The sequence below is a fragment of the Carassius gibelio genome, chromosome A5 (genome assembly GCF_023724105.1).
Source record: "Carassius gibelio isolate Cgi1373 ecotype wild population from Czech Republic chromosome A5, carGib1.2-hapl.c, whole genome shotgun sequence".
Taxonomy (NCBI): domain Eukaryota; kingdom Metazoa; phylum Chordata; class Actinopteri; order Cypriniformes; family Cyprinidae; genus Carassius; species Carassius gibelio.
In genome coordinates, this window is record NC_068375.1 from 7,260,107 (window position 1) to 7,281,654 (window position 21,548).

Consider the following 21,548-nt stretch of genomic DNA (forward strand, 5'->3'; position numbering starts at 1 on the left):
GAGCTAAACTACTTGTTTGGTCTTCCAAAAAAGGACACGACCATAAATCAGTGGTTAATTAAGTTTTATTTCAACACTGTTCCAGAACAGTACAACCCAAATATTCAGATGCATGCTGCGCATTTAATGGAGGATGAGGACAGTTTCCTGAACCAGTAGCTTGCATTGCGTCTGTGGCACAACGGCTGTTTCTATAAAGTTGGGCAGGTTTGCAAGGACAGCCTTGCTCTTCTGACTCATAGCTTGTAAGTACGTTATTTATAATTAAATAATTAGCCAATGATGATTCAAACGTGAGTTTTGAGGAGTGTAGGGTAGCCTTGTTGTTTGTAAGATCACAAATGCAGACATGGTTTTATGTTTGCACGGCACGATACACAACACAACGCGTAAAAATACAGTATAAATCATTATAATCAGTAATTATGTCCCCACTGGATGCAACAAATGCCTCATTAGTAATGTGTTTTATTGGTTTTGTCTCGTATAGTGATATCGGGATCGCGAACTAATCTTTCTATTTAACCGGATGTTCTTAATGAACCGGTCGAACCAGGTCACCAAATCGAACTTAATCATTTGAAACGGTTCGTTTCTCCAGTACACATTAATCCACAATTTACTTAAATTATTCAGTTTAGAAACGTGCCTTACACTCCCTCTGATGTGAAATAAACCAATGTCCCGAGTTATTCAGTTATTCCTAACAGTACATTGAACTGCTGAAAGAGAGCTGATGATGGGATGTGTACGAGCAGAGCAGACTGAGTCTCGTGCTGCTGGCATCACAATATATTAAGAGGCGTAACATTTGCATCACATGCTTGAGGCATTCGGTCAATCGCAACACATTGATAGCTGGCCAATCAGAGCACACCTCGTTTTTTTTTTTCAGAATGATGAGCTTTGTAATAATCGTCGCGTTTCAGAAAGGCGGGGCATAGAGGAGAAACAATAAACTTACATTATATGGAAATTTTTTTATTTTTTACCTTAAACCACATAAGCACATTGCATTACACCAAATGCACAAAATAATGTTCTTTTTAGCAACTTCATATGACCCCTTTAATAGTCTTTAAGTATAGCAAATCTGACATTTGTTTTTTTGTTTTTAATGGGCCTCCTATAGAATGTGACAGACATTGATCATGATATGAATCACAAAACAACTAAAACTAGCCTAACAATTTTTTTTTCTTACTAAATACAAGTAAACATTCAGTAATTAAATCAGAACATAGAAACTATTTACAAGCATTAGGACAAAAAAATATGCAAAAGAACAAAGAAATTAATGCAATAGACCTAAAAACTGAAGAAATACTACTAGCAGCAAGACTTTTTCGGTTTACGTTGATTAACATTAATGAAAGACATCAGCAAGTTTATTAGGCTGCGATCACTAAACTTAAGACTGAACGCAGTGATCTAATAAACTGATATACGCATGCGTAAAGCAAAGATACAAAGCTATACAAACATAAGTGTGTATATTTGAGCCTGTCCTCCAACAAAAAACGACCATATAGGTCGTTTGTGCAAGCACCTTATTACGACCTATATTTACGTTTTAAAGTTAAGCGCCCTCTAGCGGGCCTAAAAATAATGACAGTATCGCGTTGCGTCTGTCGTCATGAATTGACGTATAACGTCATTACCAATCAAAACGCACGTTTATTTAAATTCAATGTGTGGGCGTTTTACACCGATCTCACAGTATTTCCTTCATATTTTACTACTGTAGGTGGCTTATTCGTTCGAATGACCACACCTAACCCCACCCCTAAACCTAACCCTCACAGAAATCATGCTAAATTATGATTTATTGAGCATATACATTTTCGTGCACGTCCATTCCTGGGATCGAACCCACGATAGCATGATGACATATCAAGGTATAACGCAATAATCTACTAACTGAGCTACACGAAACGCAAACCAGAGGGCAAATATAAGAGTACAAAACATTAATATGAAAACGACCTTTTGCCTATAGGAGCGCAATTGTAGTATACGCTCTGATGGGTCGTATTTCAGGGACTTGGACAAACGACCTATACAAGCGTATTGGTTGGAGGACAGGTTGGTATATTTGACCGTTCAAGCCCAAAAAGAGCTTGGTTCAGTACACACATACTGTGTTTCATGTGTCTCAGGTGCGTGTGCTTAAACCGTCTCTGCGCAGACATATAGTAAAACTTTCGCTGTATATTGCATTTGAATGATTTAAAATCACTAGTTCTTAAAGCACTTCACAAGGCTTAAAAACACATTCAAATGACAAGCTCTCCTGGTGGTGCAGCAGGGAAAAATCACAAAAACATTAGGGAGAGCCTCAACCACTTGTCAAATTTCTAACAGTATTTTCCTCACCCCCTAACATACATTACTGGTGGTTTCAGTAAGCCCTTGTCATTTATTCCCCTCTGTGCTTCAGACAGTAACTACACTGTGGGGACCATCTGAAGGGCAACCAAAAGTCACTTTCACTAAGAGTTGGCAATTTTAGACGACATGAGCAGCACAGACCACTGGTGATGTGACAAAGTTAAGTAGAGGTTAACTATATGCACTGTTCCACAGAATTGGTGTTCTCTTCGAAGAGAGACAAATTACTTGACAGTGTAAACTTGTTGCATTGTGTCTATTTAAAATAAAAAGTTTCAATATAAGCATGCATATTACTAGCATTTTGGGTGTTTATTAGTACCTATAAAGCACATATGACCCTACTTTAGATCCCTTAATTCATTCATTCTCATGAATAAATTTAACGTTTGATGTTTGCACATTACCAATGTGCCATTGCATCACATATGGAAATATAGTCAAATTAAGGTCGGACAAAGACTGTGTGTTGATATGGTAAAATTTCACATTTAAAGACTTTTGGCCCCATCCACTTTCCATAGCAGTCAGATATATTTTTAAGTGAAGTGACATTCAGCCAAGTATGGTGACCCATACTCAGAAATCGTGCTCTGCATTTAACCCATCCTAAGTGCACACACACACACACTGTGAACACACACACACACACACACACACTGTGAACACACACCCGGAGCAGTGGGCAGCCATTTCTGCTGCGGCACCCGGGGAGCAGTTTGGGGTTTGGTGTCTTGCTCGAGGGCACCTAAGTCGTGGTATTGCCAGCCCGAGACTCGAACCCACAACCTTAGGGTTAGGAGTAAAACTCTCTAACCACTAGGCCACGACTTCCCCAATTTAAGCCCAGCTTGTACACTCAGCTCACACATGCCCCTTTTGCACTCATCAGTTCATCCACAGGGCAACACCGACCCAAACTGTGAACAAAAACGATTAAAAGTGTTTGCTGTTTTACTTCCTCTCTGCCTTCATGTTGGAAACTGCAGAGATATACAGTACACTCACTGGCCACTTTATTAGGTACACCTGTTCAATTGCTTGGTAACACAAATTGCTAATTCGCCAATCACATGGCAGCAACTCAATGCATTTAGGCATCTAGACGACTTGCTGAAGTTCAAACCGAGCATCAGAATGGGGAAGAAAGGGGATCTAAGTGACTTTGAACGTGGAGTGGTTGTTGGTGTCAGACAAGCTGGTCTGAGTATTTCAGAAACTGCTGATCTACTGGGATTTTCACTCACAACCATTTCTAGGGTTTACAGAGAATAGTCCAAAAAATAGGAAATATCTATTGAGCAGCAGATGTGTGGATGAAAATGCCTTGTTGATGTCAGAGGTCAGAATGGTTTTAATCAATTTAGGCAATGATAGGCAGTGAGCTTAGTTGTATGCAAAAGAAGTAGACGTTGGGCTTTACAGTAAAGCAACTTAAAGGCAGGGTAGGTAAAAAATGTATAAAAACACTTTTTTCCATATTTGTTTAAACTTTATTTATATATCAATACATAATTAAAATGTATGTACTCTGAAAAAGAAAGTATAAAAATCGAGTGTCTGTAGACCTCTCACGACTGTTTTAAAGACAGCTCATTATTTCCATTCACTCCACCCCCTCCCTTCTGGGCTCCTTCCAAAGCCACGCCCCAAAACACATGAATGCGCGACTCCGACCACTGAGCTGGAAGACGCATTATTTACCTGAGACGAGCGGAGAGGAAGGAGCACAGTGCATGTAGTGACATCGTGTCAGAATCACATGTAATAACTTTATAATTATGAAGATAAACAAACAAGATGTATTTTAGTACTCACTATCAAGCTAGCATATTGATATTGGTAAAGTTTAAAATATATATTTTTTGATTCGCTAACGAGCTAGTTGTCTATAAGGCCAAGCTAAAAACAGGTTGCATGATACACGTTTTTCCATTATCATCATTTACACTGTGATGAAGATGAATTTCGTGTAAGATTCATAACGTTGTTCTGCATGTAAGAGTTTCCATGATGAAAGCATTGTTGACTCTGATGAGGACTACACTCCAGAGACAAGTACCGCATCGTCAGCTCGAGGACAGGTCCGGGGTCGAGGGCGAAGCAGAGGAGGTCGTGCAAGAGGCCGTGCAACTAGGGTCCGAGGAAGTAGACGCCGAGGACGGGGTGGTCGAAGTGCAGGGCAAGGAGCACTTGAGTTCCCTCAGTTCTCGCCATCGCTGGAAAGCCACGCCGATATTAACTCGCGTTTTATTTCTTTGTTTATCCAAATACTTTTTGTTCATTGCCTTTTCTTGTACTGTTACTGTCTTCCTTTTTTTGCCTGGTTTGCCTTCACTAACTGCATAGGCCGGTACTGTGAATTTTGCTTGCTGTTTCTCTGCCATTGTTTTGGTATTCCTAGGATCCGTGCCTCTTAAATTTCCTCAAATCAAACGTGCGTGCACAAGTGGGCAGGTCATGTGTGGCAAAAGGGTGGTTGCCATGGTTGCGAGAGAGTGACAGTCGCCTAAGCCAATCCTATGTTTCGTCCCGAATGGAAATAATAAATACAGATTAAACGGTCTAGAGTCACTCGATTTTTATACTCTTTTTTTATCAGAGTACTTACATTTTAATTATGCATTGATATATATAGAAAGTTTAAACAAATTTGGAAGAAAGTTGTTTATAAATTTCTTACCTACCCTGCCTTTAAGCCACCAGTTCCAAAGTGTCATTACATTAACAAAAACATTATATTAACAAAAGAAATACAGCTTTGTGGTCAGAATAATGCAGATGTTGGAAGTAAAAAAAACACTGAAGAGGAATTCTTCAGCATTATTATCTGCTCCCCTCCTCCACCATGCCTTCTCCCGTTAGCGTCAGATCCACGACAGTCTGTTTTGGCCAGTCTAATCTCTGTGTTCTTAATGCAGAGCTTTATGAAAGGACAGGCATATCACAATACAATTTCTAAGGAGGGATTATCACTCCCTGGCAGATGGAGTCAGAGGGGGTTAAGAGGGAGACTGATACCAGACGACATGGGTGAAATTTTCATGATGTACCATATAAAAGTGGATCCAGACAATGTTAACGAATCTACTTTATAAAGAGGCCTAGCAAAGCTACAAGCTACTCATAATTTCAAGTAGCTGTTCTTATAAAAATGCAGCTTTTATACTACAAGCTAAAAGATGCTTAAAGTCTTGAGATGCTCAAATGCACTGAAGAACTACTGAGGTATGTTCTTGTGCATCAAAAAAAGTATGTTATTTTGTTATGGCTTTACAAACAGCACAAGAGTCCGTAATTATTGCCAGAATTTTTATTTTTGGTTGAATCATCAATTTAATAATGAGATATTTTCACCACTGTTCCCACAAAATAAAATAATGAAGCAAACGTAATGATTGTTGCAAACTGATTTTACAGAGCACTCCCTCATCTGATCAGCAATATATATAATATAAACTCGATATAATAGATATAGTTATTTATGTGAAGACTGGGCTGAAACAAACATCCGGGATGTAGCGCAGTAATTATATCAATAAAAAGTGAATTCAAATAAAAAATAATCATATATTCTCAGATCAATTGTGAAGTGCATTAAGGCCTTCCAGAGGAAAGTATGACATCAGAAAACTAATAATACTACGTGACGCTAAGATCAGATCCAAGCAATCAGAGAAACCGGTTCCCCCTGACGGCTGCCATACTGAGCTTTGATTACATTTCTCTGATATTTAATCGACCCAGTATGACGGTTTGTGTTTTGAACAAGGGAACTGATTTTCTTAAAGGTACAGTTCACCTTAATATGAAAACCGACTACTTTCAAAACATAGCTTAGCAAGGGGAATATACCAAAGTAGTTTTTTATTGATTAGACTGACTTGACCTGAATTCTCGATACAAATCTTTTAAACATTCAGATCTGGTATATTCATGAAAACAGTATATTCATGAAATGTTTGTGTGCAGTGTCTCTCTTCCCCCTGTTTCTTTATATATTCCACCTCCATATGCAAAAGCCTACCTGGTCTCACAGTATATGACTGCAGTTTCCAAAATAAATCAATACTAAAGGCAGAACAACTTTTATTCCTTTTCAAACAAATTTACAGAGTTTTGATTAATAAAACTTGATTTTCACAAAATTACTTGAAGAAAATCATGTAATGACTTCAAAACAATATTAATATGCTGGGAGATTTGAAAACTGATGCTCTTGAACGTTTTTGAATGATTTATACTTCTATACTTTAATTTTAGTTAATGCATTTATTAATAGGACCTCATGTAAAGTTCTATTGTTTTGTTTTTTGGTAACACCTTGCAATAAGTTCTTAATTGTTGACATTAGTTAATGCATTGACTAACAATGACTAATATATTTTTACTGAATTTATCAACCTTTGTTAATGTTCATTATTTAAAATGTTCATGTTCAGGATAATTCATAGTGTATTAACTAGTTTTAAAAGACACAACTTTTGATTTGAAAAATGCATTAGTACATGTTAAGGTTAATTAAGATTAATAAATGCTGTAGAAGTATTGTTTATTGTTAGTTTGTGTTAACTAATGCAGTTAACTAATGTTAAAAAATCAAACCTGGTAACACTTTGGTTTAAGGACCAGTTCTCACTGTTAACTAGTTGCTTATTAGCATGAATATTACTAGCATATTGTCTGTTTAATACTAATAAAGCACATATTAAAAATATTTTATATCACTTAATCTCTACCCAATACCGAAACTTAACAACTACCTTACTTACAATTAATAAGCAGCAAATAAGGAGCTTATTGAGGAAAAACGCTTAGTTAATAGTGAGAATTGAACTCTAAAATATATAGTATCAATAAAATCTTATTGTAAAGTGTTACCTTTTTTATCTGAGTGAATAAACGCAATCTTTTCCATTTCGATTCTGATATAATAACTGATAGTCAACACACACAGAGGCACAAACCCCACTAATACACCCTTCACTCATTTAAAATGTGTGAAAGGTGGGTTTTGAAAGAGGCCTGCACTCAGCTATAAATATGAGTGAGTGATGCTCACAATGTGCTGCTGAGTCATGTGTCTGCAGGCCGAGCCGGACTCCCACTGGACCACTAACAGAGTTACAGAAACCGGCAATCAACACTGATATATAGAAGCTGTGCACCACTAATCAATCAATCAGTCTGTCTATCTATGCATGCATGGAAATCCTAAACCATTTTCAGGCAGCTCTATTAGAAAAGACTCCCATTTCCTGATAACATAGTCTGTTAGTGCATTACAAAGACCCTAAATGTTTACCTTAACTGAACGTATACCTTTTCTAGGTGTTTTCCTCGAACCATATCTTAGTAGGTTGGTTAAAATATACCTTCTCATGTGCAACGTTACCAGGCGCTGTCTATTGCGTCTTGCGTTCGAACTTCTGGAACAAAAACAGATCTTCTGAGAAAATGTGCTCTGGACAGATGATTTAAAAGTGGAGCCGCTTGGCCATGTTTTCATTGACAAAAAGATCCTCACCCTAACTGTAGTGGGACCAAGTTGTGATTTGGGAATACTTTGCTGCTTTAGGGGCAGAAGAACTTTCCACCGTAGTGTCAGCTATGGATTCTACATTTTACCAAAGAGTGCTTGTTGTGAAACTTTGTACCAAAGTTGTGGAGCCGACAGTGCATGTTAGATAAAGTTATTATCTGTAAAAAAAAAAAAAGAAAAAAAGAAAAAAAGAGTCAGCTCGCAATCACTGAAACTTGTCGTCTGGAATTTGAATCTTATTCTGTTATGGCTCTACATGTACATCACAAAGTAACAAATTTGCATAATGTCTGCCCACGTTTTAGGTCGCCAGGCTGCCTGCCCACAAACACAGTAAAATGTCTCTGTGGTTAATATAATTTCGAGAAGACACTGTATCCTACGCTGTGAGAGTAAATTTGATTGATCACATCTCATAATTACCACAAACTTGTCATCACTTGCCACTTGCCACGGAGAAACGTCCTGCTCCAGTCGTGCTTGTGAATCAGTCTCAGGTCAATCAACCACTTCCACCGTTTCATCATCAGACTCTGGCTCAAACTGGATAGCTACAATCCATGAAATCTTTTCTATGTATTGACAAGTCTACAGGGCTGTCATTCAGTCATGGCAATTGAGGTTTCATTTCTGACATGCGCTGTATGCTGTAGACTAGTCCAGAGCTGTAGAGAGATCGCTCCATGGCTCTGGACCAGTCACAGCACTGAGGACTCACCAAAAGGAGTGGTTAAGAGAGACTGACTCTTAGAACTGCTTCGCTCGAGCCGTTTATGAATAATTTAAAAATGAGGTAAAATAAAAAAATTTTTCTGAGAAATCTGACATGTTTCTTGACCTTGCATGCATGTACACCTGTTTTAGGAGACTAATAAAACAATATTAGCAACCTTAAAAATAGCTTAATAGGGCCACTTTAAAGGTGCAGTATGTAATATTCACATATGCACAGTATTGTGGTTAAAATGGGTACTGCAGTCCAAATTCAAAATATTGGAGAATGTAGTTTTTTTCTCAGATACTGATTACGTGCTTTATTTAATGTTGAAAATGTCTACATTTATTTACACAGTTCAATACCAGCTTCTAAATGTAGTTTATTTTATTTTCTTTTGTCAAAGCCCTTGTTATTCGTTAATTCATATCAACTTCACCTATCAATACTGTCCAAATAAAGTATTTTTACAGCACTGCATGCAGTAGTGATCTGGTCCAATTGAAGGGGGAAGCTGGGTGAATGAATTACTTTATTGTTCCGTCTATCCATCCATCCATCTGTCCAGATATAGTAATCAGCACATGATGTAGTATTCAAAGGTGGGCTATTTATTTTTTCAAAAACGTTTTAGAAAACTGAGTCAGGTCTAATATCAAAACAAACCTGTGGCCAATCAGCAGTAAGGGGCGTGTCTACTCGTGATGTGGAGGAGAGAGCGCTCAGTGCACCGGACAGACATCAGCCGAGCCGAGAAACGACAAAAGACAGAGTTGCCGGATAAAACCAAAAGAGGAAAACATTGGACAACATAAATATTGGATCAGTTTTACAGCACTGGAGAGAACTCAAGGAGCGGGTAGGCCTGCGATCTGATGCCGAGGTTTTGTTTCTTCTCAATAGGTGAAAACACCAAAACCAAGACATTGGTTTTGCTTTGTTTCACAGAACTTATATATGCTAGCTTTTGCTTCAAAATGCTTCTGTGTCATGTCTTTTTTCATCTTAATTCATATTATTGTTCCCTTCAGCTATAAAGACACATTTATTTCCACACCCGATAAGCCTGGAGCATCTAAACCTCCTCCACTGTCTGTTTCAAGCGTCAGCTCCCAAAGTGTGTCCTAAAAGTAAGATAATGTTAGTATAATAGAGCAGATAATAATACAGCAGTTTCCACCATAATCGTTGTCTGGGTTGTGTACATATGTGTGGGGCGGAGCTATCAAAATAGGGGCGAGACCCTTTTGGGGTCGGCACATGTTTGTTTAGGCAATTTGAGATATCTATATTGACTGCCATAAATGACCCCACCTTTAAGCTACATATTATTGACCGGTCCACCGGCTGCAGTAAGCATTATCTGCTTCAGGATTGATGATTGGGATGCTTAGCTCAGCACTGAGGTCTCCTGGACTGCTCTATGCTGCTCAACTACTTCAGTGGCATGAAGAGAACGACTAAGAAGTGGTAAATGTCAAGTTTCATCCATTTAAATGAGCTGAATCATCATTCCTGCGAAAGATCTAAACAATTCCTCAATGAGCTTAGATGATTTAGTCTTGATAAAATGCAAACCAAATCTACATCTATAAAAACACTGAGAAGTCGGAGATGAGGCTGATTGAAAAGGTTAAAAATCTCTTACGATGTAAAACGTGACTTGCCTGGCAAATATAAGAACACCAGGGACTTGACTTTGACTTAAGTTGCAATTTTTAATGTGCAGAGACTGTGAGTACTGTAAGTATGCCTCCAGGAAAAAAAAAGGTACAAAAGCTGTCTCTGGGGCAGTATCCTTGCAAAAGGTACTAATATGTACACTTTAGGCACAAAAATTACCCTTTAGGAGTAAATAAGGTACAAAGGTGTGCCTTTTGAAAAGATACAGGCACAGGGACAGCCTTTGTACCTCTTTTTCTGTAGGCTGACTCGTTGAACATTCAAAGCATTTGATTTTATACACTTTTGTTCAACCAATGGTGTGAGTTTGAGATTGTTTAGAAGAATAAAAGAATAAACACAGAATAGCTAAATCTAAATCTGGAGGATAATTTATTTCATTGTTAACACCATACTGTATCGCCCAGCCCTTAAATCTGCTCTAAGTTAAAGCATTAAGCAATTATAGACATAACAGTATGACTTTCGGTAAAGTTGCTTTGAAATTATGTGCATTGTGAAAAGCGCTAAAATAAATTTGACTGATTTTGAGAAACCTCTTGAAAGTCATTATTTTTGGTGCCAATTGTAGCAGTTACACATTTTTATGTGTCAGTAAGCATCAACTAGTGTATACAAAAATGTGCTCACACTGTTAGAAATGTCTGTAAATTCAACAGTATTTAACTGTAAAATGAACTGTATTTTACTGTAGGACAGTTATACAGCATATTACTGTATTTTAAAGTTACATTTTGGGGAATACCCTCTTGGCGACACTAAATTACAGTATTTTTAATTTACTGTAAATCTAAATACAGTAAAGAAAAAATGAGCGCGAAACCTGACCAATCACAGATCAAGTTTTATTTCCCACTTGGAGAAAGAAGAAAACAAGACACACAGATGCGAAAAGAACCAGTCAGATGCAAAGGTGGGTACAAATATTACTTCTTTTACTTTAAATATATTATATCTTTGGTTTAACTAAAACAAAAATATAAATAAAAAAACGCTGCCACTGAACGGCGCGCAGTCACCTCACATTTATGCTCAATATGCTGTGAAGTGTGAAGAGGGCTAGAGAGAGTTGTGGTGACACTGTGCAAACATTCATATTTCTTTCCTTTCTTTCCCTTTTCTGAACGTTTCACCGTCAAAATATGGACATTAACGGGTCTCTGCCTTGGGTTTGACCCCACTCCAGGAGCTGGTGAGTGTTCATGTGAACTGTTAGCCGAACAACAAAGCTTTCGTGGATTTAGCTTAAAGTCAGTCGGATTTTTTCCCGCTATTATCGCTTGCTGTTAACTGATTACCCCATATAAATGCACGTCATGCTTGTAGTGCTAGAGTAAAACCCGCAATGTTCGTGTCGTGTGCAAACACTGGTGTCTCTGTGGAGACATTATACGCCTTTATTAATAATGCCAAAGGGCATAAAAACACGGCGAATTTAAGGTTTTCGTGTGCAGTTCCTGAATGCTCATACACTTTCCAAAGCCTCTCCGCCCCTCAGTCTAACATTTAACGTTACCGCAAACACATAAAGTTAAGGAAACTAAACAACCAAGAGAAAAATATGTCTACTTCAAATGTAACATTTGTTCTGTACATCAGCATCGGGAGAATAACATAATCTCGTTCGCGAAAATGCGCCGCAAATGGCACAGAACATAATGGAAATGTTTTCAGGGGACCCCAGTAAGTGACGAACCCGACTGTGTACATCCAATGCGCGATCAACGGCTGTCCGAATTCATTCACAGCTTCAAGTGAACCGTATTAGTGGACTAATGTAGAAATGAGTGAATGAGTGTTAAGGGGGCGATTTCGGATTTAGCCAACGTAATTTCCTCATTATTTTAACCTGGGATGTTCTCGTGACAAAGCAGCATGGTGTCTATCAGCTTAATAGCTGTACTTAGGACATAAATGTCTTATTTTTGCTGTTAACATAACTGTTGCAAATAAATACATTTTATACAAAAAAAGTTTTCGTAATATGCTTTATTTATCTGTGTGTGTCTCAACTTTAAAAGTAGCTGTTTCATCTTTGGATCCTACATTACCTTACATTTCCTACCTATGAAACTTATTTAAACATAACATTACAATTTTTTTTACAATGTTACTAATGTATAGATTAATATCTCACCCTCATGTTCTTTTTACATTTTTTATATTGTATATAAAGTTGTATGTCATAAATATGTAATCTCTGTATTTTTTGCAAGAAAATAAAAGTAGACGTTGAGTACTAAACATGCTCCATCCGGGTTCGTCACATATTGGGTCCCCTGGAAATATTTCCGTTGTGTTCTGTGCCATTTGCAGTGCATTTCTGTATTTGGTTGTGTTGTGAGTATTTGGTTGTTTTGTTAGACATTTTTCACATCAAATGATCTAACTTTTTTTCTGTTATGTAAAGGTTAAATGTTAACCCTGACAACAGCAAGTGCTCCTCAAAGTTCCACGTCATCAAAAGAAGTGGGAAGATGGTGCAAAGGAAGAACTCTGGTCTGAACCCTCATGTATCCTCCTTCATTAAAGGGATAGTTCACCCAAAAAATTAATTCACCCATTAATAACTCACCCTCATGTCGTTCCAAACCCGTGAGACCTCCATTTATCTCCTCTGTCCCTCCATTGAAGCTGTGTGTTCGGTCTGCTGTCCATGTCCAGAAAGGTAAGAAACACATCATCAAAGTAGTCCATGTGACATCAGAGGGTCAGTTAGAATTTTTTGAAGCATCGAAAATACGTTTTGGTCCAAAAATAGCAAAGACTACGACTTTATTCAGCATTGTCTTCTCTTCCGTGTCTGTTGTGAGAGAGAGTTCAAAACAAAGCAGTTTGTGATATCTGGTTCGCGAACGAATCACTCCATGTAATTGGATCCTTTTGAACCAGTTCACCAAATCGAACTGAATCATTTTAAACAGTTCGCATCTCCAATACGCATTAATCCACAAATTACTTAAACTGATAACTTTTTTTAATGTGGCTGACACTTCTGAGTTCAAACAAACCAATATCCCGGAGTAATTCATTTACTCAAAAAGTACACTGACTGAACTGCTGTGAGGAGAGAACTGAAGATGAACACCGAGCTGAGCCAGATAACGAACAAAATACTGACTCGTTCACGAGTCAGCCACATTAAAAAAGTTAACAGCTTAAGTAATTTGTGAATTAATGCGTATTGGAGACGCGAACAGTATAAAACGATTCAGTTTGATTTGGTGAACTGGTTCAAAAAGATCCGGTTACATCGAATGATTCATGAACTGGATATCACAAACTGCTTTGTTTTGAACTGTCTCACAACAGACCCGGAAGAGAAGACAATGCTGAATAAAGTCGTAGTTTTTGCTATTTTTGGACCAAAATGTATTTTCGACGCTTCAAAAAATTCTAACCGACCCTGTGATGTCACATGGACTACTTTGATGATGGAACTCTGAGAGCTCTCGGACTAAATCTAAAATATCTTAAACTGTGTTCTGAAGATAAACGGAAGTCTCACGGGTTTGGAACGACATGAGGGTAAGTTATTAATGACCTAATTCAGATTTTTGGGTGAACTATCCCTTTAAGGAGTTTCTGGATTTCAGCTGGCAAAACTATAAGCTACTAAGAGCAAATACATTCTACACAGGAGTTTTCTGAATTTGTAAATTTTTAAGATTGTTCTTATGACTGAATCTGTTCATGTCTGTTGTTTTAAAATGCTCTTAATATGAAACTTTTATGTATAAATGAAATGTATTCAAGTTTTTGGAAAACTGAAAGTACAATCTGCAAGAATATTAAAATGTTATTTCAAGTATTACAATTTAAATGTTAAACCAATAAAAGAAGTTAAACAGTCTTTTGTTTCTTTTTATAGTTTTTACTACTGAGACATGAGACCTGTTGAAATACAATAATTTGTAAAGTTTTACAATACATAAAAGTGAACCAATTACAGTAAATTTCACAGTGTAAAGTAATATTTTATTGTATTAAAATATATAAAAGGAGAAAAAAACATAATTGTGTTTTACAGTAAAAAAATATATTACTGCAAATACATTTACAGCAAGTTAAATGGTACTGTAAATATGAATACAGTATTTTTACTGTAAGTTTAATTTACAGTAAGTTACTGGCAAACTGCTGCCAGTAAGTTACTGTAATTTCTACAGGAAATTTTTTACAGTGCAGATATTAATGAAAACAACAGTTTACTTAACAGCTTTTTCAAGCTGGATCTGTTCCAGAAACAACTGCCTTCAAGGAGCTGCCCTTGCAAAAATGTCATTTAAGGCAACATGCGCTTCATTTCTGGCAAATCTGCTGCAAACCGTTTACCATCATTTCTATTGGAAAAAAGAAACTTGCTGCAAATTTTGCCCAGTGTTCCCTCTAAGCTAACAACAGGAGTTTCCAGAACACTGTATGTTTCTAACATTGAAAACGGCAGCCTGCAAAGACCTGAGCAACATTCACTGCGTATACATCAATGCGCAGCCAGTCGCAACATCCGGCTTCATACATCATTTACAATCCTGAAGTTCTATAAAGTTAATTGGTAGCTGGAAACTGTCAAAACTGAAATGTGATCTACAGTACTGTGAGAAGCCAGCTGGCTAACTGGACTCAACCACACTGGTTGCATCAACAAATGCAATCCAACAAATGTATAATAAATAACAATGCATTTTTATTTGAATGCTTGTAATTGTCATCCTAAACCAAAAATAAAAAATATAAATAAAACACATATAAATAATAATAATAAAAATAAAACATGCATGTTTGCATTAGAAAATGTCACCATGATATTGTATCACATTACATTTTTGTGTGTGCACTATATGCACTGAAGATTGAAGAGGAACAGTCTATACAGTGATAGACATGACAAATAGATGTGGAAAATGTCTTGCCCAAGGGAAGCACAAAGCAATAAAACTCCATCACGTAGTATATAAATCATGCTTAAATAGCATGGAAAGATGAATCGCATAAGTGCTGGCTCAACACAAAAAATAAATAAAAAATTAAATAAATTAAAATAAAACAAAGATCAAGAACAAGACCAATTTTGAATGTTACTGAATATAATACATATATGTGAGAGAATGAGTGTCTTTCTAGGATCTCAAAGCACAATATTATTGCAAACTGCACAGAACCACAAAGAACAATGCTGTATATTATGATTGAAATTTGCTTTAAACACTATGATCTCACCTGTATCCAAGGGGTTTGTCTCAGCTGTACTCAGATTCAGAGAAAACTGTGAACATTTACATTTTAAAACCCCTTTGAAGCCATTTCTCTCAGTTGCAGTATCCTTGTAGATATTGGATTGTAGTTTAAAAGCCACTTTAAATGCACAGATTCTTGAATCAATCACAACAAGTGTGTATGAGTATGAGAGAGGATAGCGCACAGGATTTCAGTAGCCTTGTTTAAGAAGAATTTGCTGGGAACTTATGTAAGTAACACAAGATATCCTCAAAACTGAGCAAACACTGCAATAAAGTCCTTGATGAGACTTCATTTTGAAGGAGAGAACCCACTAACACCTTTTGGAAGAGATAGCATTTGATTGCTGCAATTCATAATGACTCTCAAGGCATCTGCATGGCTCAGAGCTGGGATGAGATACGCCTAACCATAAATATTAAAATGATGCAAGGAAAAGAAATGTGCGTGGCAAACGGAAACCATTCACTGGAGGTATCAAACGCTCTAGACACTTTACATTCTGTCCCATCAAGTACATAATGGCTATATGTATGTGGTTATATTATGTTAGCATGTTAACTACATGTTATTAAGAGAATATGTATGAAAATAAAGTTTTTCATCAGGAACAAATCTGTTGGCCTATAGATATTTTCTTTAAAATTCTTCTGCACATTTTTAATTTTAACAGCTCATAATGAAAACTGACAACCTGAAATAAGTGATTTCTACAGTGAACACATGGAGGAATCCAGGGAGAAAGAGGGGTTAGTGATCTGGGCACACAAGCACCTCCTCAGCAAGGTGCTGTAATATGAAACTGCAGTGAAAATGGTTTAAGTGTTAGAGCTAAACAACGGCACGTCTCCATGTAGATGAGCAAAGTGTAAGTGCAACAAACTCTATTGACGTAAAAGTCTGTTACTGTGCCTCACAAGTCTAAAATGCTTCTCAGTGAAGCACTGTATGATTTTAAAAGAGAAAACATTTAGTTTCTATACATGTGATTGTTACAATAGACTGGTTTCTTGCTCTTCTTTGAGTAAACAAGACTATCAATACTGTATGTGTACTCAATGTACTAAAGATCCAAACCCATAAACATCTCCTTGTTTTGAGCTGTAATAGTTGATATGCATTACTTTTGAGATAGACTGCATTTTATTTCATATCTATTTAATTTTGCATTTCATTTACTAATTCATATGCTTTTTTAAATAAATACAAGCTATAAAACATTTGCATATTTTTATGCAAAAAAAAAAAATTCTATGCATATGAGATCTTTCATGCATCTTTATATCTTAAAATCGAAAATGCATTATTGCACAAGTCCCTGCTGACACATTAGATAATATAAATTACATTTCATCTGAATATACAAAATATTGAATCTGATTTTATGTCAATTGAACATTGATTGTGCATCCTATTATTTTCTATGCACAAAATTCTGTCATCATCTTCAAGTTGTTTCAAACCTGTATGAATTTCTTTCTTCTGTTAAACACAAAAGAAGATATTTTGAAGAATGTGTGCAACCAAACAGTCAATGATTCTACAGCATGAAAAATATACAGTAGAAGTCAATGGAGACCAGCAACTGTTTGGTTAATGAAATGTAAGAAATTCATACATGTTTAGAACGAATTGAGGATGAGCAGCCTAAATGATGATTTTTGGATGAACTATCCCATTAACCCAGCGGTGAGGTTGACTTCTTTGAATTGGAATAGAGGTATACATTACACATCTGCACCTTCTCACTTTTCATGCCCATCACAGTACGCAGAGAATAAATGCAGTTTAAATTCTTTAATAAATTCCTGAAATCTTTTTATATGAAAATATGCTACACATAGAAGCCATTGTTTAGTGTACAGCTCTGATGATTCTGCCAGACTCTGGTGTTGGGCTGTTTTGTGCAGCGGACCCTCGGGAGGGGAGCTCCTCACCTGTCCATGCACGTGTAAACAGCAGTGGATGTCCTGCTGCTGTCCAGCATTAATACCTCCCCTCCCTTCATCCGCTCTCAACTTATCTCTCTTCCCTACCTTGCGCTTTTTATCCCGCGAGCGGCTCCTTTTCTTCGCCTTCTCCTCCTCTTTCTCCTTCCGCTCCTGTTCGGCGAGCGCCTCTAAATCCTTATTCTTGCGCAGATGTTTGGCGGCTTGTGCCATAGTGCCGTGACCAGCCGGGCTGAGATGGCTCTTTAGCTCCTGTGATGGATGCTGGTGGTGTGGATATTATCTCAGTTCCTCTCATGCAGTCCTGCAGCACTGGAGTGAGCGTGTGCGCCTCGTCTCTCTCTCTCTTTCTCTTCTCTGTCTCTCTCCTCTGCTGCAGCACTAGTTAGCAAGGCAGACAGACCTGAGAAGGCTTCACTCAGAGGAATACTGCTGCAGTATTGCGCACCTCTCTCTCTCTTTCTCTCTCTCTCTCACACACACGCGCTAATATTCTCTTGTGTCTATTTTACGTCGATCTCTCACTCTCACACCACTCCTCTTGTGGAATTCAATGCGTGCACTTTTTCCCTCTTACATGCACCTCCTTGTGTTATATCCTCTCTGGCGTCCCATCATCTGCAGCAATTAACAAACAAATGGAACGACAAATGCTGAAGCTTTTTCTGGTGGGCTGCTTCCATTTTTGGGACCTTCATAAATCAATTCTGACAGTAGCAAACCCATATGGCTTTACCAGCAACACAGGGCACCTATAGAACAGCTTGTTATTCACTCTAGTGGGTTTGGGATGGACTTCACAAATGAACTGAATACATCATTTAATCTAACTTGAATAATGTATTCCATACACTCTTAATAATACAGGTAAAGAGGGGTTTCATAGTGATGAAGAACCCTTTCTGGTTCCACAAAGAACCTTTTAGTGAACAGGTCCAGAAATTACATTTTTTCATCATGTGAAGAACATTTTAAGAACCCTTTTCCCTCCTTATTTTGCAATTTGTATTGGAAGCGAATTACACCAGAATCCAGTTCTCACATTAAAAATACTTGGATAAAGAATCTCTTGTAAGATGAATTGGTATAATGGATGTTAAAGGTTCTTTTTGGAACCATATAAAGAACCAATTTATTATTATTATTATTTTTTTAATAACAAAACTGATTTGACATGCTTAAGACTGTTGACCTCGAAGCCGCCTTATTCTCTGCACACAACAGTCTCAAAACAGAGGAGAAAAAGCATGTTTAAAACACACTCATCAAAGAACGCTCCCTCATTCCTGCCCCCTCCCTTTATCCAATAATGCAGCGAGAAGAAACCATGTGGAGTCTTGTGTGGACACGGATACAGGATTTGTGTATGTGTGTGCAGATATGGACATTTTGTGCCGGAATGGAACAAAATCATGTTAAAGATCCCATACTAAGAGCTGTAAGCCAGTGGAAAGGTTTCCTTTGGGATAGTCACGCGTGGAGGGGAGGGATCTTCTTTTGTTTTTCGATTAAAAACAGCATCTGCAGTGTGTATCCTGGAAAGCCTGCACCTGTTCATTCCTTACTCTCGCTCTCTCCCATAAAAATAGCTCTACATCTCTCTCCGATCTTACTGCAATCCTGCTGATGCAAGCAAAAAGAGACTTTACTGACTCACACTCCGTTCCAAATGTTCAAAGCTCATAAATAGCCTCTACGTAAAGGAATGCAAGCAAAAACCACTAATGTGATAATGGTTCTAAATAGTACCAGAAACCCAAGAGCAGAACCCTTTTCACTGCTAAATAGAACCCTTTTTATAGGGTTCCATAAGGAAGCATGCTTTGAAAGTGCTGCATAGGACCTTAATCGTGTTATAATAAAAAAGATAATTAATTCACATGCTGCTTAAAATGAGGCAAATACAGCCATTTATCAAGACAGATTTTAAGGGCGTGAAAACATATTAGTGTAAGACACATTGTTTGTATTTTGCTATTAAACTCACAGAATTTGAAAGTTGAGACTGTTTTATAATAAGCACAAAATTTTTTGCTATTATTCGGTGGCTGGCGCAACACAGTGCATTCAAAAACGTTATATATTATTTCCATAGTATATGACACATATGGTTTGATTTCTGATAATAGAGCCACATTTATTCAATTCAGTTGCCATACCACCAGAATTTATCCGCGGTGCTCCCAATCTGGGCCATTTGCAAGATATTATAACTTAACCCTTTAAAAGGAGCTAATGAAAAAAATTGGTCATATTGTGCGATTTAAATGTTTCATTTCTCTTTGGAGTGTTATAAGCTCTTGTTGCATAATGAAGATCTATAAAGGTGCAAAAACTAAAGTCTCAAATCCATTAAGATATAAAAAGTTATAAAAGTTGAGTCAACCACGTCCTCCTAAAATGGCCCATTCCAATGTCTACATCACAATGTGGGAAGATTTGCATAACGCCACACACAATTTGTGGAATGTGGAATGTTTATTACAGAGGTGGGAGGGTCTGATTGTGCATCTGGGCGTCACAGAGATCACGCACTCTGTATGCGTGCATTGCATTCATTCAGAATGATTGCCTTAGTATTATTACACAATAAATACTAAATGGCTAGTATAACAAAACCATGTTAATGTGTGGTTCCTTTAGTTTAACTTGTTTTCAGTTTTTTTTTTTTTTTATTATTAAATTTAATTAAAACATTCTGTAACTGAGTACATAAATAAACGTGAGTAATCTTACCTGATGCTGATATTATAATAGCCGGTATTAAGAGTTTACGTGATCTTGCTCTTGATTTTATTATTAGTTTTTGTATTATTTATTTGCTGCTAAGCAAATCTATCAAACATCCGCGCGGTCCGAGCATCTACAGTAATTCACTTTGGCCAAAACACACAAGGAAACGCGTTGTGAAATAAAATATCAACGGCAATCACAGACATTCGCATTCAGACGGGATTAGTTTTCTCAGAGGATCACTAAATTTGCTGAAAAACGGTAGGTAATTTGCTCTGGAATTATCACAGAGGTTGTGTGAGAAAAACACAGACGTGGCAGATTCGGACGGGATTAAAATCACCAAGTACGTCTGTGAAACGCAGATTTCTCTAACGACCCCCTGTAAAACTAGTCCCGTCCGAATAGGGCTTAAGGTGTATTTCAACACTGTTACAGAACAAAACAACCCAAATATTCAGATGTGTGCAGCATATTTTACGGAGGACGAGGAGTGTTTCCTGGGTGAAAGACTTCAATGTTGGTGTCTGTTTTAATAAAATTGGGGAAATTCCAGCTTTGCAAGGACAGTCTGGCGCTTCTGACTCACAGTCTGTAAGTACGTTTACATATTTAAAGAATTCATCTCTGATGATCCAAACTTGAGTTTTGAGTAGTGTAGAGTGATGCTTGTTGTGTGTCGTTTCTCTGATCACAAATGCAGACATGGTGTTATATGGCGTAAAAAGACAGCATAAGTCATTATAATCAGAAATTGTGTGTCACGGAGCACACAGGGAACAAAAACACAACAAAATTAGTCCAGGAGCATGACAATATAGAGATTCTTATATATATATATATATATATATATATATATATATATATATATATATATATATATATATATATATATATATATATATATATATATATATATATAGATAGATAGATAGATAGATAGATAGATAGATAGATAGATATTAGTGGTGGGCTGTTAACGTGACTCTTATCTGGTGATAAAAAAAAATGTACGCTATTAATCTATTCTCAAAGTTGGGTTGGGAGCTGGGTCTATACTACGTGAGCTATGATGACTTTCACCTTGATATTTTAGCGCGAATGTATACCTAGCCGAATCTGTAGGGGGCGAGAATGAGTTTTTAAACCTGTGTGTATGCCTACTGTGAAATTACCACATCAAACGTAATGTGCTAAGATGGATGCAGCTAGTTAGAAGGTTCCTAATGGAAACCTCGACATGACTCACGCCTGTTTCACACATACTCCGTCTGCAGTGCGGATACAGTCCGCGTGT

General features: G+C 37.2%; 1 protein-coding gene across 3 annotated transcripts in view; it reads right to left on the reverse strand.

Annotated features, from left to right (window-relative positions):
• Window positions 1–17,923, reverse strand: part of LOC127990615 (ankyrin-1) — a 135,580-nt gene extending 117,657 nt beyond the window's left edge. For 2 of the 3 annotated variants that reach the window (XM_052591513.1, XM_052591514.1), the window contains exon 1: window positions 17,606–17,922. In XM_052591513.1, the coding sequence (XP_052447473.1) occupies window positions 17,606–17,731 (126 nt within the window). In that variant the 5' untranslated portion in view covers window positions 17,732–17,922. Of the gene's footprint in view, window positions 1–17,605 lie in introns of all 3 variants that reach the window. The other variant, XM_052591509.1, reaches the window with a different exon arrangement.
• Between the last annotated feature and the right edge of the window lie 3,625 nt (window positions 17,924–21,548).